Source organism: Sturnira hondurensis, unplaced genomic scaffold (assembly GCF_014824575.4).
Source record: "Sturnira hondurensis isolate 20B ecotype Veracruz unplaced genomic scaffold, ASM1482457v3 Scaffold0022566, whole genome shotgun sequence".
Classification (NCBI taxonomy): domain Eukaryota; kingdom Metazoa; phylum Chordata; class Mammalia; order Chiroptera; family Phyllostomidae; genus Sturnira; species Sturnira hondurensis.
Genome location: NW_028095197.1, coordinates 19,855,314 through 19,881,263, shown reverse-complemented (window position 1 = coordinate 19,881,263; position 25,950 = coordinate 19,855,314). Strand labels below are relative to the sequence as shown.

At 38.2% G+C, this 25,950-nt stretch overlaps 1 protein-coding gene across 4 annotated transcripts in view; it reads right to left on the bottom strand.

The window, feature by feature from the left end:
• Positions 1 to 25,950, bottom strand: part of KIAA1958 (KIAA1958 ortholog) — a 105,217-nt gene that overhangs the window by 16,854 nt on the left and 62,413 nt on the right. The window contains exon 3 of one of the 4 annotated variants that reach the window (XM_037036202.1): positions 13,861 to 13,944. The exons of 1 other annotated variant lie outside the window; for it this stretch is intronic. In XM_037036202.1, the coding sequence (XP_036892097.1) occupies positions 13,861 to 13,944 (84 nt within the window). Of the gene's footprint in view, positions 1 to 5,316; positions 13,945 to 25,950 lie in introns of those variants that run through there. 2 more of the 4 variants (XM_037036200.1, XM_037036199.1) reach the window with 2 other exon arrangements.

Genomic DNA, 25,950 nt, shown 5'->3' with positions numbered 1-25,950 from the left:
AGCTCTGACATCCCGTGCCAGAAGCCCTGCTACATGGAAGCCTTCTTCACCCTTCTTGGGATGACCACTCACACCAGGCCACCCCGCTGCGTGGGAGCCCTAGTCACTTCATGAGGCTCTGACTTCTCACACAGGGCTTCTCCCCATTTTCCCCATTGCAGTGTGGCTGCCCCACTCACCCTGCTCGGGCGATCCCACCACACACCTGGCTAACCCTGCACTGGATGCTTTTCTCTCCCAATTCACGCTGTTACCACGTTGCCAGATTGCCCTCTTCCGGAAATGTATCTCCTGCCCCAGTCACCTGCCTACACCCCTCGCTGGGCAGTTCTCCTGTGTACATGCCCTCTTGACACTTTGCAGGCTTCGTGCCTGACCCTCCCAGCTCCTTCAATGCACACACGCTCCAGTGCCAACACCTGCTTTGCTCTCCCCACCGAGAGCTTTCAAACTGAAGATTCAGGAAAAAAAGGGAAAAGGAAGAAGAGAAAGAAGGAAGAGAATTCTAGATTTCCATTTTGTTAACAGACAATTCAGAAATCATATACTTCTAAATAAACTCATGGTGAAAGGGAAAAAAAATCAATGGGACTTAGCAAATATTTCAAACTGAATGACAGCATGACTTGTCAAAGTTATGGGGTAAGATTATAGTAGTGTCTTTAGGAAAAATGACTACGAAATTCAGAGATTAGAAAAGAAAGGTTGAGTATCAACTGTATCAGGACATCAAAAAAGAGAAAAGCAAATATACCCAAAAAAGTAAAATGAAGGAAACAATACACATAAGAACAGAAATCAATGAAAGTTTGCGATAAAAGAAATAGTAAAGCCAATAGATGGAGTTGAAAGACTATTAAAATTAATAAATACATAAGAAAAGCAGCACAATTTCTACAGCAGGAATGAAAAGGGAGGGATCACTGCAGAACCTACAGATATATTAGAAAGATGGTAAAAATATTATGACCTTGATGTCCATAAATTTGAAATTTTGGATAAAATGGACAAATATCTAGAAAAGCCACAACTTACCAAAACTGAAGAAACATAAAATTTAAATAGTCCCATACCATTAAAGAAATTCAATCTATATTTTAAAATCTCTCTCTTTCTCTCGCTCTCACACACACACACACACACACACACAAGAACCCTTCAGGTTAAGGTAAATTTTGCAAGTAAATTTTTACAATTTAAGAAACAAATAATGCCAAACCTAAAAACTCTGGTAGTGAATAGCGGGGGAGAAAGGGAACACTATTTAATGTCTTTTATAGGGCAGCATAAGTTTTCTATAGAAATATGACAAGAAAAATGCAATGAAAGAAAATTACAAGCCAACACAGCTCCTAAACACAGATAAAAAAATCCTTAACACAATATGAGCAAACTGAATGCCTCCCTCACACTATGAACAACAAAACCCCAAATGAATCATGACCTAGATGTGAATTGTAGTAACAATGAAGTTCCTAGAAGAAAACACAAGAAACCACTCTTGGGACCACGGGGTAACGACGTATTTTCAAACAGGGCATCAATATTATTAGCCCAAAAGCACAAGACCAATAAATTGGATTTCATTAAACTTAAAAAGACATTAATCAAAATGTGCCCAAGGGGGTGAAAAGGCAAGCAAAATAGTAGGAGAAGAAATTTGACAAATATATAACTGACAAATCAGTCACAAGGAAGATAGTCCAATTAAAAATGGACATACTTGAATGGGCACTGCGCACACTAAGAAATTATCATTAACATTTCAGGAAATAGAAATTAAAATACACTCACCAGTATGTCTAAAAATAAAAACAAAGTCTATAAACATCAAGTGTTGGTGAAGATGTGAAATAACGGAACTCTCTTACTCATCTGGTAGGAGTGACAATTTGTACAACCACTTTGGAAGCTAACTGGCAGTACCTACTAAAGCTGGACATACACATACTACTCTATGATCCAATGATCCTCTACTTGATATAGAACATTGTTATGTTATACATATTAGCTATTTTAGTCACTTGAAATCTTAGAAAAGATTATAAATAAATTTAAAATAAATGAAACTTTAAAAAAGACATTCTGTGATCTGCAGGCTATATATTACTCAACTTGAATTCTAATATTCTTCCTCTATCAGGGAAATAAAATCTGTCACATATTAATTATGTAACTTGTTTCTTAAAGTACTATAAAAACATTAAAACTACTATTTATAAAGTAATTTTAATACCATTTACAATACTGTCTTACAAAGTATAGCTATTGCTATTTGCAATATTCAGCTTTTTGAGTAGAGAATTTGGTGGATTATTGATACACCTAAAAGAATTACATTTGCATTTTTGTGAAAGACAACATTATGTTTTCTGGTGTTTTAATATGCTTTTCTTTACTAAATAATTGTAGTGATACAACAAAGATGTCTGAAGTTAATTATTACAATCATTTTGAATAACCATCCCTATTCTGCTCACAGAACATTGTCAAATGTGATAAATGCAACGAAGAGCGTATGAAGAGTTCTATCTGACCAAAAAGCCTTTTCCTAAGAACGAGGAAGTCTGGAAGCAGACATCTACTTAGCTTGGCATATAACTTTGCACCGTGGGCCGACAGAGCTCCACAGACAGAAAGACGGAGAGTGAATTTGAGTAGAGACTTTTGCCCCCAGACAGGATTTGGGGAACTGGGGCTCCAAGAAGCACGTGGTTAGCTCAGCTGTAGGTGCCTCCTGAAGTGTCTTCCCTACCCCATGGGCTGTTTCCACATACTCAGATAAAGAAATGCTTCTCTCCCCACAATTTCCCACTCCTCGATAGAAACACGTGACACGGAATGCTCTGCTTAATATGTATTAACTATGTGGGGCTGATGTCCAGTGAAGAGGACGATTTTCTTTCTCATGACATGGTTTAAGTTGTTTTTAAACTGTTGCAGCTACAAAAGTCAGCCAGCATTGCAGAAAACCATTTATTAAATGAAGGCTAATCATACCCAAATACAGACAAAATACTGTGATTAAAACATGCTCTCATTATAGAGACATTAGCTGATTTTATTGGATTGTATTTCTTATTTTCATAAGGTTAGGCTGTACCAACAAATACTGAACACGGTAGAAAATCACACCATTACACTGCAGGCAAACACTGCACACACAAGGAACAAGCCACCGGGACACAAAACTAGAAGTTTATTTAGCGCACAAGTACACAGACAAATATGAAGCAAAAACAGTGAGCTGATAAAGATGAAAACATTTCAGAGGAAAAGATCAGTGAGCCAAAAAGTAAAAATGAAACCGAGAATATACACTTATTAACAAAAAGGTTGTATTATATTACAAATATCAACTGGCAGAATATTAATTAACCAAGAGTATCACAGTCACACATTTTAACATATTAACAGAAATTTCTCTCCATTTTTAATTCACCTTCCTCCTCTCTTTCACAAATTATAAATGTAGCAGCTTAAGAAGAAAAAATTTAAATATGAGAGTGAATAGGCACACATGTGCTTTTTTCATGTAATATCACTTAAAAGCCTAGTGGCCAGAAAATACATAAAAAATGATCTATATCAAATAGGGGACAAAGTGAATGCATCTTCAAAGAACAGTTCAATGTTCACAAAAGTTTACTAGGTATTGTGTGGTTATATTTCCAAACAGATGCCTGGTATTATGTTATACTAAGTTGGTATGATTTGTATTCTCAATGAACTTCCAAGTGGTAGACTAAAAGGAATTTTTAAATCATTCTTAAAATTTGTAAGAAAGATGGAAGACCTTATTGAATATAGCATTCATTCTACTAAACCACCAAATAAACGAGTTATACAATGATTCTGTTGAATCCAAAACACTTCCAGTCATTCTCTCACCAGGTTTCAGCCCATAGAATTAGTTACATTCTCAGATTACAGTGAAAAAGGTACAAGTTATTGCTCACCATGGGGCAAATCTATGTCTAATGTTAGCAGAGAGAAAAAGCTTCAAGTCACGGTGGAAACATAACCCTATAAATTGGAAAACTAACAAATATGTATTACTTGATTCAAAAGTAGCCCATTTATAGGCATAAAGGTCTCAAGACAGACATATAAAATGTACAGAAGACACAAAGGGGGTAAATAAAACTAAAAGGATTCAAATACATGTGCCCACCGCTAACTAACAGGAACTGTGAATGTTAACCATCAGGATACACTGCCATAATCTTTGGTGTCCAAAATATAAGAGGAATTCTAAGAACAAAGGCCTTGCCTGAAAACCCCCAACGCAGGAATCAAGAAGTACTTCAGTGTTACTCTGCAGGCCACCGACCAAGGGCAGAACATCTTCAGAATATGCATAACTGAACTTCCTTTCATTCCTTTGCTACCTCCCTGGACAGGCAAAGGTGTAAAGCATATTCTGGAGAGAAGGCTCCCAGCTGAAATCTGCCTTTCTTTTCCTTTACGCAAAGAAGTAGCAGGGGCCTTAAAGAACTATGTTTTGTATTCTCAGAGTCAAACCAGCAACTTCAGCAGCAGTGTCTCCAAACACGAACAGTGTTCGTGTTCATGGCCATGTGCCTAACAGTCACACAAAGAGCCTCCGTACAGTCCGGGAGATGAGCCCTTTATTAAAGGGGTCTCACAGTTACAAACCCACTAACCAGACAGAAGGAGACACTGTGCTGACGGAGGAATTCCGGCATGTTGGTGTAAAAAAGGGTACTAAGGAAGTAGACTTCCTAACATTTTTATAGTACTTTCTCTTCCATTTTAAGACTATGAATGTAAAAAAAAAAAGACTATAAATGTATAAAAAAGTATAATGGTATTTCCCCCATGTTGACTTTCAACAAGTAGTATAATAGAATTAATCCACTGAAATTGTTTCTCTTTCTTTTCAGAGCTTGTATGAAATTGCTGAGGCAACGTGAAGACAAATGGGCATAAAAAATTCTGATGGGAGGCAACAGAATATATTAAATAAGTCCATACAAACGGTGAATACAGAAGTTAATATTTGGGAACACTGAGACTTCCACGGTCACTTATAGATGAAATTTAAAAACCAAATATTCTCACTCAATGCAATTGAAACAGTAAGTTATGGTAACCAACAAAACTAATGTACGCACCTTGTAGTCCTGTGTTATTATATTGTTCAACCCCAAAATACCCAGATCAAGGGAAACTCTGCTGCTGTACTGTCGTTCTATTGCATTTCTCTGTAAGGTGCTCCAGCATCAGGGAAAGAACCAGATTTAACCTGGGGTAGGGAGGTGCTAAAAAAGGTCAGAATTCTTGCTTTCTCTGTTTGCAAACATTCCCTCTCAAAGAGCCGGGGATAAGGAAGAGCTAACCTGGAATTCTACACGCAAAGCAAGATGGTGAGGTTGGCACCACGTGACAACCACGACATTTCCTCCTGTCGAGGCCACTAAGTGCTGGCTCAAAATGTCAAACTACTACGTACACACTTTCACAGGTCACACATAAAATGTCGACGGGCACAGCCCCATAAGCACAGGTTTTCAGTTTAACTACAATAAGTGGTAGCAGCAATGATGAACAATTCCACATAAACACCACTACACACATAGGAAAGAGCACCCTATTAGGACATGCAAAATCTCAACAAAGACGTCACTGAATATTACACAATGCATAGAAATTGTGATGGTTTTTGGCAAGGTTTTTTTTGTGTAACAAATATTTTATAAAACAAAAGTTATTTTGTTATAAATGCTATTTAAAAAGTTGCAATATAATGGACTGTAGATATAAAAGTTCAGTTTGATAAAGTTGATCTGAGTGGATTCATACTAAAATGGACCTGCTATCCAGTATAAATAATCATTATAAATTAATTTCTAGTGGAAATATACTAAGATATTTGATTTATAAAATAGAAGGAGTACAGAACATACACAGGCATAAAAATCACTTAATACAGACAGGATGCACATTACTGTTAGGATTACATATTGCTGATGTCTTTCTAATTCTACCAACCACAAATAAATATATTATGCCAAACATTTTCAAAGGCCCTTGAAATGAATGTAAAATGGTAAATGCTGTCTAATTAATTCCAGTGTAATATAAAGAACATTAGAAGTCTGAGCAAAATTCAACATTGCATTCAAAAGGCAAAATTCCACTGTACTTTTTTAACAACCTAGAATTTCTCCTTTTCCCTTCAACTATGATTTAGTAAATATAAATTGTAAAATAAAAATCTGTAGGATGTTTTTTGTATTTATGCTTGAATTCCCTGTTAGGGGAGTGAGCAGGTTAGTAGGAGCATTTCAAATATTTTGTATTTCTACATCTTCCTGCTCTGCGTGGGTCTCTTTCATGGCTCCCATTTTCTTTCCCTTTCCTATCTCTGGAATAAATTCACTTCAGAAACATTCTAATTATGTTGATAGAAATTTGATCATTTTGACTGAAGAATCTGCCCCAAACCTTTAAGATGATCTTTAAAACTTTTCATGGACGAAAAGAGGGCACCACAGACTGCATTCTGAACCAACGATACAGATGCTACATAGCTGGATATGCAAATGAATACTGCAATTTTTAAGAAGTTACTCTTTAGTTTATAATCATTATAGATTATGCTAATTATTGAATTTCTATTACTGAAAACTGTAGTTTGTTTCCCCTCCATAAATAAGAACTAAATATAAATGGGGTAGGATAAGAGATGTTTGTTAAAATTAAAAGGTAAATGATTACATTTAGAGATTATTACCCCATTAATTTTCCTAAGAAGTTGCTAAAATCAAGACACAATAATACAAAATGAAAAGTGAAAATACATATAAAAAAGCATATTTGAAAACTGGCAGCTTGAATGTACTTCTAACAGAAACTTGATTAAGATGAAAATTCTTCGTAATTTTGAAAACAAGGATATCCCTTCCAGCTCAGTGAAAACACATGATTGTTTTTCTCCCCTAAACTCCAGTTACTGGAACTCAGGATGCCCGGGTTCCCCTGGGTTCTACTCTTGGCTCCGATTCTCACCAGGTGTGTGCACCTGGGCATTCACTCCTCTAATGTCTCCGGGCCTGTTTCCCTCTTCCGTAAAAGAGGAGGGCTGGGTTAGTTTAGATGTTTCTAATACTCTGGCCTAATTTTCTGATTAACTTATTAGCACGCTGATCTGATCAGTACTCTGAGTCTAATGAAACTAGGTCATGGTTTACATAAAACCTCAATTTAAATGCATTAAAATGCTATCTTTTAAAAAATAATGCAATCTTCAATATCACACCAGGTCTTTCCCTCGGCTTTGGCAGACCCAGTTGGTGAATTTACAGATAGGACGGATGGCAAGATATTTTGATTACCTTTCTCTGTTCAGAAAAGCGAAATCAGAATTGTTGGCAGTTTACCAGTATCATCCCTCTTTTCTGTTTTTATATCGTTAGAAATACTCCAAACGCCAACAGGATGACACATGCAGTGCATCTCTTTATCCCAGTATGTTCTACGGCAGGCAAGGGTCTCTTAACGATCATCCTGGTTTCATCACTTTGCCTTGGAAAAAACTACCCAGTCATATCATCTCAGCCGGATCTTACAGGGGAGAAGCAATGTTTGAATACCATGTATCAAGAAAAAAACCAAAAAAGACAAATGAGGACGCCCTTGCCAATGAGGTTTCTTAATAAGTATTGCAACTATTTGCACCACGCCATACGCTGAATAAGCAGGTATATCGTGCCTGTTTAAAAAATATATTAAAACGATTGAGAACTTGTTAAATTCCTTAGTATTTATAACAACTTTTTCATGAACACGTTAAAATTATTCTACTGCAATAAATGATCAAACATGCCCCATGATTCTCCTCCTAAGCCTGGAAATTTATTTCCTTCATTATATGGTAGGGAGTTCTTATTTATAGACGCTAAGTATTACAGCTTTATTGTGGCTCAATAAATAAAAACTAAAATACATCCTTGCTGTAGACAAAGAAAACCAGTCCGAAAAAGGCTGGTTAAAATCAGAAGTGTTGGTGTCTCATACACAAAGCAGTGGAGATAGCCAAACTCCAAAACATAACAACGGTTTCACGGTTGATCTCTAACTCTGAGAATCATGCCAAAAAATGTCGTTATATAATCCTAATTGATTAAAAAACAAAACAAGAACAAAACATGTTACTAAACAGTGCTAATCTGCTAGCACCAAATTTATTGGTAAGACCAGATTCCCTGGTAGCCTGTCCCCCCGTCCTCAGCATCTGGTGAAGGGCAATGTCACTTCTGGGCTTCAGAGAAACTCCTTCTGTCCACAAGCTCCCTATTCCTCATCTGAATTATAAGGAACTTTCTTGAAACTGGGTTTTTGGTTTATTTGGGCTAAAAACAAATAATCACTTTTAAAGATAAAATTACTGGTGCATGTACACACCCCTTTTCACGATAAAAGGTTCTTTCAAGACTGACACAAGTTTTTGCTCTCTCCCAATGACCAGGGCAAACACGCTCTCCTGAGCGTCCCGTCTCACAAAGCTACGGTAACGGAGCCCGAACCATGTCAAGCACACAGTGCTAGCAATGGCACTGCTTGCGTTCGGCGCTGAACGAATACTGAGGGTTTTATCACACCGGGAATTCATTGATAACTTACTACCCCGGAGGGTCTCCAAAAGCACAGCAAGTCACTCTGTGAACAAGAAGCTACAGCCGAAAAGGAGAGAAAAGGATCTAGTTTCTGATCCTGATACTCTTAAGTATTAACAACAGTGTGGGCAACACATTCGACTTCTCTGGACTTCCACATTTCAGAGACGAGAAATAATGACACCTACTCTCATAGGACTATTGTGAGAATTAAGAGAAACAACTTATAGAAGGAGTTATCACTATGGTACATTGTATGAACCCAATAAATGACAGTCAGTGAAGACCATCTGTGCTTCCCTGTGCGTGTGTGCACCTATGCGAACAAATGGATGGTGTGGAAAACAGCTTTGCCTTATCCATTGTCTTAAAACAGACCGTGGAAGATTCTCCACAAAATACTCAAATCAACATTATGTATTCTATGGGAAATCAACATATCCAATGGCTAAATAGCACGAGTACAGAGTTTGGGAAACTATGCAAAACCGTACTGGCACAGAGTTTTTTTTGTTTTGCTGGGCTCTCAAAAATGAAACGGAACTTCTATCACAGCATCTTCTTTAAGTTCTTTTGAGAGCAAGGACTGTTTATATAGCTTTGCACCCTCACTGAGTCTAGACAGTAGATGCTCCTCCAGCTGTTGCCCTGACGGCCGTACACTTCCTCTCAGCCAAGTCACGTGATTTCATTGAGCCACTGGAAGCTACGTCGCAGGACACAGCCAAATGAGCGCCATGAAGATTTCAGCCCACAACAACCTAACTAAAAAACCAAAGAGACTCGATCTATGCTGGAAACTTCTCATATTACTCCTTTGTAGATCAGTAGGTGATTTAACCATAGGGAAGAGTGAATTAGCACAGGGAAAATTTGACATAGGGAAAAACAATGATCAAGTAACATACATTTAAAATAGCTGATATATATTTATGAATCATATTCAAACCGGTCCTACTAACCAAAACAAATGGAATCTTATGTATAAGGTCTGTTGGATTAATATCCTGAATATCGCTAATCTCTTCATTGCTTTTTTAAAAAAACTACTAGAGTCTATGGTTTTCAATAGCCAGTCACTTCCATGAATATAGAAGATTGAATTATGCAGCTATGTCATCCAAACAAACGGATGGGTTTGACATTTTGTTATAGATGGTGCAAAACTTCCAGAGTCACGTGAGGGGCACTGGAAACTGTCTTACATGACAATGCACTGACCTGAAAGTGTCAATGTGGCAAATACAGTTTTGGTGTTTCTGCGCAAACCATGGGATCGTCTGGAAAGACAGCACACTGCTAAACAGCTGCATTGCTGCTGAAGCACACACATCATTTGGGTGTCTCCCATGTCACAGTCTGCACGTAATTTTTCTTAAGTTGCAATAACAATAAAAATGGCATCTGGCAGTGGTATAGCCTCAGTATTGTTTACATAAGATCACAAAATTTAGAGGTAGTTGCAGATAATTTTTTGTAATTTAACTCAAACAGATACTAATCTGGCTATACGTCTACCAAGCCATTCCTCCAAAAACAGCTTTCTAAATCTGTCGTGATGTTCCTATTTGGTTTCAGTTACCAAAGCAAAAATAAATAATTAATGATTCACATTCTCCATTTGTGTTCTTCTAAATGAAGATGCAATAGGGATAAAAAGAGATTTTAAGTTTAGTACCTCAATAAACACAGATGGAAATTAGAAATTTCCTAGTTGTTTTTCACTAGGAAATAACAGAGCTTACTGACTGCTCTTCTTCCTTGTAACAAACCTACTTTGCTATCTAAAGCATATCAAGAATTTTTTAAAAATATGTCAATGCAAAAATAAGACCCACAATCACATTTTAAGTGTTCTTTATAGGAGCCTTTTCTTAAACATGTGAGGTACCCTATGTAAAAATATCCTTATTTTTAAAAAGTTATTTTACAGTCTGCTGTCCTATGCACTCAGAAGACCAGTTACCGAATATGGGGAGCAGGACGTTTTGTAAAGAACTAGGAGAAAGAGACCCATGGTTCAAAATGAATGAGAGGACCAGGGGGGACAGATGTGCCACCATGACAGGTAACTCAGCACCCCTAGAGGTCTGGGAAGACACTGTGCCCCCACATCTGGCTCCAATCACTGGAAGCTACGAGTTGGAACTAAGAAAGGTAAACAGAAGAATTCTGGAGACAGTACCATTTCCTTGGCTATAATCTCAACATACAACGAAGATAATTTACCTTCCTTTCAAAGTTATTGAAAGGATTAAAGATAATGCACATAGCAATAAATAGGTACATTATTGAAATGTCTGAAGAAAGATACCAAAGTGTCAACAGCAGTTATTTTTGGCTAGCTAATGTGTATATGTTTTGTCTTGTTTATGCTTATCTGTACTTCCTAATTTTCATACAATTAGTAACTATTTCTTACATAACTGAAGCATGTAAGTCACTTAGCACAGTGCTGGAACACATACTGGATCAACAATGGTGCCTACCATCATTATTAATACAAAAAAATAAAAGATATCTTTCGCCCTTTTCTCTTGTTTGTGGATGCCTCTCTATGAAAGAAAAGTCATGAAACGAAGTTGACTCCACCACACAAAGGCCACGACAGATTCCCCACTCCCAAGCCAAAGGAAAGGTCACAGCTCAGAGGAAGGGGTCTTCATGTGCTTATTAGTTAGTGTTGGAAAGAGCTGCCCAGCTGCCTAGCCATTGGGAAGTTCAACTAATACGATGCTTTAACAAAGCAAAACAATTTGTCCTGGTAGTATAATAAATTAATACATAACACAACACCTACCTTCCTAGCTAACTGAATTATGAGGTTGCCTTGAAGAATAAATACTCCCCAACAGAATACCCAGAATGCCCAGCAATTAAGATTTGGATATTTTATGCATTAATGATTATACAGGATGGGAACCTAGCTCCGCTTTATTGTGGCCCTAATATCTAAATTCGTTTTATTTTTGAGGTATGTTAACTAATAATTCAGGCTTCAAGACCTGAAAATAAAGACCCTGGAAAAACTACCATAAGGAGCTGTTTAACCAAAATTATTATTATTATTGCAGGATGGTGCAGATAAATGCATTTACATTTACTATAGAAGGAACTTTGCACATTTTCAAGAATGCTTTGAATCCAGCTAAGTCTGGTAACAAATGCTATTACCTAAAATGAGTGTCAATTTCTCTTTGATCTCAACTACAGAGTCAAGTAATACCCTAGAGAAAAGATACTGAGGTTTAATGCTTACAAATAAATAACTGAAGAGGGATCTGAGCTTTGAAGAGAGTTTTTCTGTTGTCTTAACTAGTTCTTCTAGATGTTTAGTAAGACTTTCCCATTCCCTACCTTCTCTTCATGCTTGATATACAATCTAATGCTTGGGAACATTTTCAAAGCTTTGGTAGTTTTAAATTTCTTTTAAATCTGATAAGCAAATTTCATTTACACTGATTTCTTGGGGAACAAAAAAATTCTATCCAAGTTCAAGCACAATAGTAAAAAGGAGTGATGTAACAGTCTGTTTTGCCATAAAAATGGTCTTCGCATACTATGTTCCAAAATAAATGGTACCTTATATCTTCCCTCTAGTCCCCCCACCCGAAAAAAAATGTTAGCTAAGCCTCTAAATTTTTATATATTGCAAAAATTGAGGTGCAGGAGCTAAAATTCTAATTAAGTAAAAAAAACAAGAGAGAGAGAGAGAGAGTATATAAATAATTGGAAGTCGAGCTTACAGCCAACACTTTCATATTTTGGATCTGACTGAATGTAATTTTGTGTAAGCAGTAAAGTTAGTGTCCTCTCCTCCGGATTAATAGAGAATTTTAAAAATTAAAAAAATAAAGCCATTTATTAAGTAGACTAGGAATGAGCATTGCGGTGGGAAGAAAAATCGGGAGTTGAGGACACAGCATCTAGCACGACTGTTTCCTTTTAGACAGTTTTTTAAAAACCAAGATTCCTTCTCTACTTTGTGTTGCCTGAGAATCACTACGGTCTTGAAAAAGTCTGTAACAGTAATCACACTGACTCACCCACAAGTACGTTTGCTTGAAGCCTATAAATACTATGTTAGTAATACTAAACTATCTCCGTTGGCTTATTTGTAAAAAGAAAAATATATTATCGATTTATATTTTTATAAAGTTAACACTGAGGGCAGAGGAGAGGGCACGAGAAGCAGTGTACGATCACAGTTTCTCTGGACACAGTAACCCAACGGGGGTCAGGCTCGAGCCACCTGGTCACGCAGTATCTGAGGAAGAGTCGTAGGAGGCAGAGACGATGAAGTTGCCGCTGCTGGAGTGCCCCGCCACTGACTGGGCGGCCTGCTGGCTCAGATTGTTACAGATAAGCACCAGCTGGTTGCTCTGGGCCTCGGACAAGGTGCTGCAGCTCTGATACACGCTGAAGTTGGTTTTCCTGCCGGGGATGTTGCCCTTCTCACACATGGTCTTCACCATCTTGGCCAGCTTGTTCTTGCCCAGAGCCTGGCAGTTGTACCAGTGCAGAGCCGCCAAGTTCACAACTGGCTTGATGGACAAGTAGAAAGGGGCATCCTCGTAGCGCATGGCAGGAGGCCGCCGCTGGGCATACTCCTTATAGTCCTGTACGGGGCACGTCTGTGGGGCGTGCTGGGTGGCATACACACGGGAATCTGTCCCCCCTCTCTTGGTTTTGGCATTCAGGTCACCGGTGTCTTGACCCATCCACTCTAAGTACTCCAACCCCGTTTCTGTTACCCGGAGACGGATATCACCCCACTTCAAGGTAGATCCATGGAAGCCTGTGCAGTGCCCAAAGGCTTTGGTGTTGTTGAGCCAGACGAGGTTGAGCAGACCCTCAGGGTTATAGCGGCTTAGCAACCCCCTTTTCCGCAGAATGAGCTCATCGGCAAAGGTGAGCTTCATGGACTTGTGGGGTTTATTTCCTTTTCCTTTGCAGCGGAGTTCAATCTGCTTCTGTTTCAGGGCCTCTTGAGAACGCTTGAATTCCTTATCCCTGGTGATACTGTAGCCGTACCTGTGTTCTTTGAGGTACCGTTCCAGGCCACACTGGTAATTGGCCAAGCTATTGGGTTCGTATTCGGACCCATCCTTCTGCCTGGCATCCACAAAGAAAGAGGCAAGGTAGGCATCCAACTCTTTACAAGGGATGACATAAATCTCTCTGGTTTCCGAAGGATACTTGGAGATGAGGAACTCCCGGAAATTGCGGAGCGCAGTCTGCGTGCTCCGGATGGTTTTCTCATTCTGCTCCCTGCTGAGCTCAGCTGCTCTTTCATCCTGGTCTGCAACAAATCGGGGAGGGGAGGGATAGAGAGGGTGTTGATGAGTTCAGACAATGCACTTTCTACTCTGAAATAAAGTTTCCTCTTATAATGAAAAGGGAAAGGAGGAATCAGTCTTACAGAGATCACTGATAAATGTTATTTACATACCTGCTGCATTGTAATAGGCAACTACTGTATTCACAAATGATGTACTAGGCAAGAGTAAGGCCCACTGCAGTCAGAATGAGCATCTCATGTCATTGGCATGTAGTTTAGTGCATGAAGGTTTGTGGAAAGAGATTAAAGGTCACCTTCATTTTAGGAAAAATGGGAGACAGAAATGTGCTAGGTATCCCACGGCAGTGTGCAAGGACCCCATTACTACAACAGACACGTTCGTTGTGAATCACTTCATTTGTGAAACCAGAGGTTGTACCGGTTCCATTTTATTGAATTAAACTAAAATATGTGAACTTATTTAGCACATCCCTAGAGATCTCGACTTAAAAATTACTAAACAGATCACTTATAGCAGTTAATTCGCTAATTCTACAGTGATTTGGGTAAACAGCGTTTACAAATATTCTGTATATAATTGCAGGGTAGTTTGTAATAAGTGATAAAAATAGTTTGCATTTTGTAAAGTAATGAGGATAAATAAAACTTCACAGCTAGAAAGACAGGACAATGGCATTTAAATCAAGCTATTATAATCAAGCTGTAAGAAAGAGGCGGGGTCTGTCTGTCGGATAAATTGTCTATTACGAACATATACTTTGCATTACGGATCGCCCATGACCAAGCAATGCTGCTGTGGCGCAGAGGCTCTCACACGCAGGTGCTTCAGAGGCGCGCGGGCTGCTCAGTCAAAATCAGAGTCCTGGGCGGCAGGCCAAGGAAACGGCACTTTAGCACCTGCAAAGCCAGGCTGAGGCTCAGAAGGACACGTCGAAACAAAGTCCTAGGGCTTATGTCTAACGAAGAAAACCCCACCGTATTTTACTCAGTTTTTTAAACAATGATGGAGCTTCGCGATCATTTAAATGGTTTTCTTTCAGTAATATACAATTTAAATTTGGGAATTTTACATTAATAATGAAAACATTTTGTCAAAATCACCACTAGTATACCAGACATGGTATGTATGGAACTCAAAAGAGAAATCCTAAAAATGAAGTCACACAATAGAAAACCAGGCTATCCATTTGATTGTTGAGAGGCAAACACTGAGGTTGTTTTTACAACATAAACATGCGATTTCTGATTCTACAGTATAACATAAAATATCCCGTTTATTGTAACTATCTATTTAGAAAAACTTTAATTTATAAAGATGCTCAGTAGAAGTCTTTGCAATAATGGCACATAACAGTAAAAATAAATTTTCTAATAAACTGGATTTTATTTACAAAACACAGTACTTTTTGTATTACTGTACACATTTATAAATGATGCTATTTTAAAATGACAGTCCTAAGGTATAATTGCCAAAATCCTCATAACTTTATAAAATGAAATGAATTAAAATTCACTAAACTAGCAAATTATTTTATAAGCACATTTTTGAGTTCATAATTCCAAAATTCCAATTTAGAAAAGTACATTTTATGCTTCATTAGACTTAACTTTCAGTCACACTAGTTTCTTCCATTTGAGATAGTTTATAGTACAATAGTTTATATTACAATAGAGATCTGTATAAAAATGTCTCTCGTTCCATCAAAAAGATGACGCCAGAGGTTACGAGAAACCTTTACCAAGCTGGCTTCCTTTACGGTTTACATGTAAAGCCAAAGGGACCAGCACATCTGTTTATCTTGGCTACTTGGTCAAATGCCTATCACAGCAGTCTCCAAACTTCAAACAAAGACTTTCTAAGAAATAAACATTCACAGACAACTTGAGGGGAAGAATTCCCAGTTCCTCAACTTTCCCATGGAACCTTTTCTAAAACTTATTTGTCTGAAGTGAAGATTGACTTTGTACATGTTTGCATCTCAAATCTACCATGGCACATACTCTAGGGTTTAAAAGACTTTAAGAAGCCAGCAAAATTTATGAATTGGTTATAATCAAAATCCATCATGGTTCTTTATCCTCTGTCTTATATGTGTTCTAATGTAGGTGAAATTTGCCATGAGAAACAAGGTAACTGGGCCTGAATCGCAGTGTTCTGAATTCAGGACTTTCAAAGGGTTATAGGTTAGGGAGGTCGATTCTTTTAACTGAAAGTGGAATACTTTTAGGACTTCCAAAATGTTAAAATTTTATTCAATTCTTTCAGAGGTAGTATGCTTCTGTTTATAAGATGCTTAACCCCCATTATTTTCAATGTCTCTGGTTATATTTTGCTTGCTTGTTTTGTTGATTAGGTTCCACTCCATGGGGGGAAAGGGTTTTCAGGAACTATAAAGGACACACGGACAAAACCGGGGAGGGGGGTGGAATCAGGGGAGGGAGGTGGGGTGGGGGGGGTGGAATCAGGGGAGGGAGGTGGAGATGGCTGGGGTGGGGCAGGTGGGGGAGGTAAATGCAGACAACTGTACTTGAACAACAACAAAATATTTTTTAAAAGATGCTTAACTATTAACAAATCATAAAATGGTAATTCTAGTATGGTGAATTCCTCATCTTTATATAATATTCAATATTTTCTACCTTTTAACAAAAATACACAGACTGAAACTAACACTGAAAAATGTTAGGATGTCAATTTAAAAATGAGTTTTTCAAAGTTTTTTTAAAGAATATGTGAGTAAAAGAGTTTGAGCCTGTAATTAAACATTAGTTAGTATACTGTAAAGAAGAGGTTATGAGTGACCTCAGTTCTTTGAACGAATGGTCACTTATTTCTTGCTGTCCATCCACAAGAGCCCTAGTATTTATTACTTAAATTTACTCTAAGCTTTTCAAAAGAAGCAGCCATCCCATGAAACCCAGTATAGGTATCCCACCCCACTTTTCAAAAGTCACATTATGCCACTTCACTTTTGGAAAAGACCTACATTAATGTTATCTGTTTCTGCTAACAGGAAGAAATCCAAAAAGGATTTTCACTGTTGTAAAAATAGCATTCAGTGTTGCTTTTGCAGTGAGCGCTTACAGAATGAGAGCCAACTCGGAGCAGCCTGAGTAGTCCAGCCAACCTCCTTTCCTGGGAACCAGGATCGCAGCATCAAGCTGCCACAGCTCTGAACTGGCTCTGTGAGCACCTGTGCTGTACCTTGATTTATTCTGCAAATCCTTTAGCTGGATCTTAAGGTATCAGAAAAGCCAAGAGAGCTTGTACAGGTGAAATGGTGAGCGTAAAACTATATGTAAATTAAGCGTTTCAATCATGAAACAGGGACATTGTAAGTCAATGATAATTGCTTCTTCGCTGTATGTCATTTCAGCTTATGGAAAGTTTCATAGGAATGCGCTACTTTCTGACAGCAGGGGAAACATGTACAGTGAAATGGGTCTGCAACAAATGGAGCCAAAAAAATTAGAAAGGTTAGGTTACTGATTTCCAAGAGATCTGCGACCTGAGGGGACGCTGCCCAAGGAGCCTGGACTCTGGCTCAGGAACTCTTACTCAGACCCTACGTGAAGTTCCTACAGACCGCTTTTCTCTGCTTATTTACACAGTGTTCATGGCCCATTAACCCAATTATTACCTCCCTCGTTAGGAGTTAGAATGGAGAAACACAAAATTAGAGCAGTATCTTGTGTTCCCACTGATTGAGATTTTATGTTAGATTTAAACTCAGATGTATTTGCTTCTATTGTTATAGCCCTCAATGTAACAACAACAACAAAAAAACAACTCAGCTATGACATCCCTTTTATAATTTTACTGAAGTAATACATTTCTTGATGTTTAACTTCTTTATTAGTTATGTGCATTTAAGAAGAGTATTTTGTCCTTTAAGTGATAGCGAAAACCAATGATGTTCAAATTCTTGTAAATCAGTATAAATCCATGGGCTTATTATTAAATAAACATGTTTTTAAATTTGGAAACGTGAAAGTATAAAGAAAACTGGTGAGCAGATTTATATTCATGAGGCTACGGCTGGAATTAATATTTAATCCACGTCCGTGAGTACCTACTGTGCCCCCTAGCACTTCAAGACGACCGATGGAGTGCGGTCAGAGGGAAGTCCCTGATGGTTATATAGATTCTATCGTAGCTAGAAGAGATGGCTATTACACATAAAACTAATTAAAAAGACCAAACACAGCTGTGTAATTAGGAATTGAGTTTGGGGCTCTAGGTCCTAAAGGAATTCAGGGAAAAAAAAGAGAGAAGCCAAACAGAACTTGAATAGCGCTGGAGATCTGTCCCCTGGGGACACAGAGACCTGGGTGAGGAATGAAAGGGTGGGTACCACTTGGTCAATCAGAACAGGAGGGCAGGGCACTCCAGGAAGAAACTGGTGAGTGAGGCAAAGAGATGGAAAGGAACAGGCTTGTGTTCAGGACTACCACACACTGGCCCTGGTTTGGAGGTGTGAGAAGGGTTGGAGTGGGGGATAGAGCTAGACCAGGAGGATGCCCACACATGGAGGGTTGTATATAATAATTATAGAAATGTAATTTTTATAATTACATTATAATTAGAATATTCCAAAGAGAAGAGACTGAATATTCTAAAAGCAAAGAGACTCCAAATGCCGAACATTTGAAGGCATTGCTTTTGAAAAACTAAATAACTACCCCAATTTTCTATCTCTGTGTTACTTTGTTCCATATCAGCATCTGACATGCTACATATTTACTTCATAACTTGCTTAGCATATGTCTCTCCCCAGTGGGCCACGAGCACTGCACAGGCCAGGACCTCACTGCTTTATTCCCAGGGTCTGGAAAAGCACCGGAGAATGGAGCATTCATTACAAGTGTGGAGGCTGAATTAACACAAAAGGGGGAAAGGAGTTACTGAGACAACTCTGTGAGGGAGGTCGCATAATTCACTTTAGCCCATTTAGAAAAGACGAAAACAAAAGTAAGTGCCATAAAATTAAATTTGGGGACTCACAATCAGAATCTCAGCCGCCCTATCCTTCGTTAAGGCTTTTTGGGCAGTCAGCTGTGGAAGGAAGTAACTCACGAGGCCACTGGAGTCTTTTCCCAGGGCTAATTCCTTATTAAGTAAGGACATGCCAGCCATCATAAAAAGTGCTACTAGACTGTATCTTTATCTTACTCTTACTTCATCCATACATGTATCCATTTGAAAGAAGCTTTCTTATAACTCTTTCTAGGTTCAAGGAAAATAATCTTGCCATTAAAAAAAATATTCCCGCCCTGGGTGGTGTAGCTCAGTGGATTGAGTGTGGGCCTGCGAACCAAAGGATCGCGGTTCGATTCCCAGTCAGGGCACATGCCTGGGTTGCAGGCCTGTTCCCAGCAGGGGACTCACGAGAGGCAACCATACATTGATATTTCTCTCCTCTCCTTCCCTTCCTCTCTAAAGATAAATAAATAAAATCTTTAAAAAAATATTCCCTAGTTGGTCATCTTAGGAAACAGGCCAACTTCAATTTGTTTGTCTGGGTTTAAACATTCATATTTGCCCACATTGGTGTTTCATTTTTGAATACAGCAATAGTTCCAGGCCCCTGCAACTGACTCAGTATCTTTTTGCTCCTTTGAGCACCCAAGTCCTTGCATCCCTGATGCGTTCTCCTAGAACTTTAAAACAGGTTATTTTCCAGGATTGTTAACATTATCGATTGAAGCCAGACTTGTGTGCTATTACTGCTATCAGACCAGCAAATTATTTTTAGGCTCGGTTAATCTTTTCCAATACTGGGCAAAGGACGCGTATCTTACATAAACGTTCAGGAGCATAAAATTCAGAATAGTACCAGTTAGTCCAGTGTGATTCTTGATAGTGTTTTTCACTGAAGCAGAAATCACTTAAACATTGTCATCTGCTCATTTCTCCTTGTCGTATGTTATGCGAGACTATAATACCTAGAAAAATTTCTCCTTAATAAAACTTTTGAAATAAAATACAGCACAAAAAAACACCAGTATGACAAACCAAAGCACAGGCAAAAAGTCACATTTTTCTTCATGCATATTTACTGTTTATCTATGAGTTTGAATCAGGTCTAGGAGCTGTGTGTGTTGGATGGTGAGGTAAGATATTACATGTGTGAAGAGACAAGGCACTGACCTCACAGATCCTCACAACAAGGAATTATTAATTTATGGCCAGTCGGGTGCAGGAGTCTGCATTTTTAACAAGTTCGCAGATGATTCCAATATAGGTGTGGTCCAACAGGCCATGACGTAAGAAACAGTGTTTCATCTCTCCCTTCCTCCGGAACACCTAGAAAATGACTCCTTCAAACAAGCCTCGGCGCAAGCTCAGCCTCAGTTACAGCACTTGCCATCCTGAAGGGACAGCAGATTTTCTGATCTGAAAAATTCTTTCTCCTAGCAGAACAGTTGCTTCATATAGAGATAAATAATAAGTGTTTAAGTGAGTTCTGCTTCAGTGAAAAATACTATAAAAATTCATACTGGACTAACTGGTATCATTCGACAAAATAATCAATGAGTTAAAGAGTTATTACCCTCTGAGACGTACTGGATTCATACTTTTTGTTTTGTAACTTTTCTAGAACTACTCAATTCAACACTGTATCCCTAACTGCCGAAAACAATTTTTCAAATCTCATCTCACTTGGTCCCTTTCAGGGTCTTTGACATAAGTAGTGTAGCAAATGGTTAATGGCTCCATCTTTGCCAGTAAGAATGCAGTTCAAATCCCAACCTTCAAATCACTTAAGCAACAATGTGTTTCTGTATGAGTATTTTTTTCAAACTTAAGCCTGTTTCTTCAATTGCAAAATGGGTGTGCAAAATAGTAATTGTACTTATCTCACACAAGTTGTACGAGTATTAAATAAAATAGGAAAGCAAAACACTTAGCCTTGGGCACACAAATCATCTAGTTCTACTCTTTAAATGTATCACTGCTTAGAAATGTGTCTGAACCCACAAACGCAAAGTCTACTTCGACTGCGTTCCTCCTCCACTGATGCTTTCATTTGTAGCAACTATCTGCTGTTTTTCCACGCTAGCTCTATAAAGGTCACCAATGTTAGGCATATCTTGTCACAGATGTGTAAACAACTGGAGGTAATAGCTGTATCTAAAACAGCTGTTAGGAGCCCTTCCATTCCCCTGACCTAGAATCCTGTGATTGGACAAGCTTATTGTGTCACTAAGAGAGACATTACATGACTGTGCAAACTCAGTACAGTACTAATGGGTAAAATCATGCAATTCTCTTCTAAGAACGCTGCTTTCTTGAAGTTAAACTAAGGAAATGAGGGTTTCTCCTCAATGGTTCCCTTCCCCCCTCAAAAAAAGAGCCGTAGCATCCCAGGTGGGGCTTAACAAGCCTTCCAGTTGGTTCTGCCACCCGGGGACAGCTTGGAGCTGCCCGCATTTGCTTAGAAGGACAGTATTCAAACAGGCTTCCCACATAAAGGAGATGCAACATTCAATGACAACTAATAAGACCCAAAAAGGAGACCAGATGACAGGAATGAATAAAAACGAGATGAAGCTTTTCAAATCTCAAACTTAATTTCAAGTCAGAAAAGAAATTAAGCATTCCAAAGGCGAAAGAATAGAACATGAGAGTAAATACTGTCCTCCATTAATCACAATAAGCAGCACTTTTATCTTGGCCAAACTGTATTTTAAATCAACTTTAGAATGTGGCTGCATTTTCAGGCTTAGCCGCATGAAACCCACATGCCTGTAATTAATGCAATAAATCATGCTGTGGAATTTCCCACAAAATCTGACACTTCTCATTGATATACTGCTTATTAGAGACTATAGAAATTTCTTTCCCACTTTTTTATTGTACAGCCAGAGACACTGAATCAAGAGTACCTTCTGATATTTGTGATATGTCTGAAGTATCTCCTGCTGGTGCAATACATAAAATGCACAGTGAGCTGCTGCCATCAGACTCTGAAATACAAAACATCACATACGATTTCCAAAAAGAACCCTGTTTTTAAATTCTTGCCTTTCTGCTTAAAACAGCTGTTTAAGATCCGTGGATTCATTATAGATGGGATATTTACATTTTCCAGTTTCAGTCATGAAGCCAAAGCTTTCCACACACATGGTTCTCTTTTCCAGTTAACTCCGTGATGATGCCGTTACTGCAGGGTCCAGCACAAGGCAGGCCTGCCTGAGGGTGGTTGGCAGGGCAATAATCTGGGTGTAATAATTTATGGTTTTAATTTGAACATTTCACCTAACATGCCATATGGTGTGCTTGAGTGTGGTATTGTTATGTTACAGAATTACATGCTTATGATTTTGTAATAAAACAGGGGCGTTACTTGTGCCGGATTCAGTTTCACGGGCCTTATTTCACCGTCCTACAAGGGTTCTCTCCTTGTTTTCAACATCTGCCTCTTCAGTGAGATTTTATTGAATAGTAAATCACTGTCCAAAGTAAAAACTAGTCCTTGCACAGATCAGGAATCCAGCAATGACTACATTTTACCTCGGTGAGTTTGCATACCCTTAAAAATGCTTTGCATAAATATCTCCTAATTTAGAAATGACTGAAGTTTTAAAAAAACAGATGGCTGTAGGGTAACTAGTCACAAGAGGAAAAGATTATTTCATGTAGATTTCCTCTAATAAAAATAATTTTGTTTTATCATAAAAATACATATTTAATATAAAATTTTCCCCCAATAAAGGTATAAAGCAGAAAGCAAAACTGCCTAAAAAGCTATCACCCGTAGACAGCCATTTTGGTGGAGAGCTGACTTTAATTTTAGTTTAAAATATTACTCTTTAATTACCAAGAATCTAGTCTATTCCATCTTAACTATACACTTCAGTTCTCTTTTGTGATTTATTTTATCTTTCTTTGCAAATGTGCTTTCTCTGATGTTCAAGAGCAAAAGTACTATTAATACACAGTGCCTGGATAAGATGATCTTTTGATCATCTACTATTACAGATTTTAAGACTTGAATAAGAATTTGCTATCGGATTCATGATGTATTGGGGATGCAGAAATTCTTCCCTTAGCTACTGAGAATTCCCTATGTCTACTTCTGCCCCCATTCAAACTGTTCTTCACACAGCAAGTAGCCTGAGTTTTCCCAGAAGAAAACAGAGGAAATGAAAAGTTATTTTTTCTTTCTACAAAGTTTCCTATTTGCACAGTTGCTTCAACATTCAACAGGAATATATTCGGTACTTCCACATGACAGGCATTGTTTTAGGCACATCCGTAAATGTCTCCTCGATAGCTGAACACTTCTGTCCCCTCCTGAGAGAGAAAACTAGACAATAAAAGCAGGAAAGGAAGAGTAAAAACTGTAAGTTTTGGCGATGAGGATTCCTGAGAAATAAAGAAAACTGAAAGTTGGTCCAGGTCCAGAAGAGGACCTTTAAGTGCTAGGAAGGAGGATGCTGAATCACGTTAAGAGCGTCACCATGGCAAGTGAGCCTAGTGGTTAAGGGCACGGACTCGGGAGTCACACTCCCTCGATCAGAACCCCGGCTCGCCCACACTCTTCCTGTGTGATCTCTGACAGGTTCGACCACTTCACCTTCAGTTTCTTCGTCTGTAAAATGGAGTTAATTGTAGTCCTAACTTCACAGAGTAGTGGGAACTGAGTTCCATAGGTAATTAAGGAAGATAACAAGCACTCTACAAGCATTGACTATTTTTACTGCTATTTGGCATACCGTCATCAAAGAAAGCTAACAGCATATGACCCTGCCTACTGAAGAGGAGTTTGGAAGTAAAATAATCGTCACCACCTGTCAATAGTTCATCAGTGCGTCAGTCAAAACTGAGCGTCTGAGAAGCACTGTTCATGAGTGTGCCAAAACTCTAAGGCTTCAGCGACTGAGAAGCAACGCAAACACAATACGCGAGGTAGCACCTGATGAACGTAAGAGATGAAGTGCTATACGGCAACAGAAGTTACATTCATTGACAAACTTCTGATTAGAAACCATTTCCTCTTTAAATTTACATCTGATTTACACAAGTGCATATCTTAATTAGTGAGGATGACCAACATGTGAAGCATCTTTTCTGAAACTGTATAATATAGTCAAAAACAAAATGGAATTATTAACTTGAAACAGAAGATGTATGGCACATAAAGCAAAGGAAAACAGGTAACATAAATATGCACAAAATGCACAAAACTTTAGAAATTACCTCCTTTTCTGAGTTAGGCTGTTAATACTGATTAAATTCCATCCACTAAGTAAGTAACCTAATGAATAGGAGGATATTAACTTTTGTGGATAATAACAAACCATATTTTTGAAAAGTTCCTGATAAAATAAAAATTATTTTTCTTCATATATTAGCTTTCTGTTATTCATTTATAAGTATAGGCACACAGGAAAACAAAGTCTTCTCCTTAGTAAGATGGCTGCTTTCCATGACACAGAATAATAATTTAGCAGCAATTAATTACCACTGTATAAAGATGCAGAAGAAAACAATGCTGGATCCCTGTCCTGTATCCTTAAATGTGAGCAAATAGTTAGTCTACGCATCAAGAGAAAACCGGCAACTTTAAAGAGAAGGACAAAGAAAAAAGCAGGAAAAGCAAAGGGAAAGATAATTCAAGGATATAACTTTTTAGAAAACTTCTAATTAAAGTTTTCAGACATTTGAGAGATTATGAATACATACAATCCTTAAAAAGGAACAAATACTACAGGAAAACTCAAAAAAATAATATTAGAGAATATAAGAATTTTCAGCAATTTAAAGATTCAAAGTTCTCCACATACCCATTCTTGGGAAATTATTTGATGGACTCCAGCAAAAATTAGGAAAAAAAGAAGAATATATAAAATCTAGGGAACAACTGATATAATCCAGAGGAAGCCTCAGAATTGGGGGGGGGATTACCCCAGGCTTACTTGCAATCAATTAGTCCAAATTAAAGCAGAAAGACTTAAGACCCAAAATGCTAGTGGGGGTGGGGAGGCACATACACATAAGGGCACACTGCTATTCTGTCAAGAAATGCTACCAAAAATTTTAGGAAAACACGCAAAACACTAAAAACGAAACAGTACCATGTTCCGTTGATGGTACAGTACACTTCTTCACATTTTAACCGCCCTGAAAGTTGTCTCAAAATTCCTGGGTATTTTTCTTTCTTTGTGAAACATGAAACAATGGTACATCTTACCATCAGTGGCATTTAGGATGCAGTGAAATACAGTAGTAACAATGATGATGCTGGGACAGACACACTTTGAGGACTTACTCTCTGTACCCGAAATCGCTCTAGTGCATGGACCATGCCATTTACCCCACCACTGTTAGGAACATTCTGTTTTCAGTGCCCCAGAGGACATGAAATTCATCAGGGTGAAAAGAAAAGCTATCAATAATATTTACACTGTCAAAAAATAATACAAATGGGCCCTAAATGGTGTAGTTCAGTGGATTGAGCACGGACCTGTGAAGCAAAGGGTCACTGGTTCGATTCCCAGCCAGGGCGCATGCCTGGGTTGCGGGCCAGGTTCCCAGTGGGGGACCCATGAGAGGCAACCACACATTGATGTTTCTCTCCTATTCTTTCTCCTTCCTGTCCCCTCTCTCTAAAAATAAATAAATAAAATATTTTTTAAAAATAATAATACAAATGGTGTTTTTGATTGTGAACATTCAGAGTCAATCTAAGGATAAAGCAGAAAAGACAGTTATGGCCACAAAAGAGCATGAAAATACGGGCAACCTTGTGAAGAAGATGGTAAGGAGGGGAGGCCAGTGGAAGGCAAGATAGGAGCACCAATATCTAAAACCTGAGGTTAAAAAAAGCGTATTTATTTCCGCTTCCATCATTTTTAATTTTTCTATTTGTTACTTGGGTATTTAATAGCGTAACAATCAAATATTAGAAGGGTACTAAAAATGAGTTAAATCTTCATCATGTACAAGGACTCTATAGCTATTTCTGAAATTGATAAATTGAGAAAACAAATCCAGGA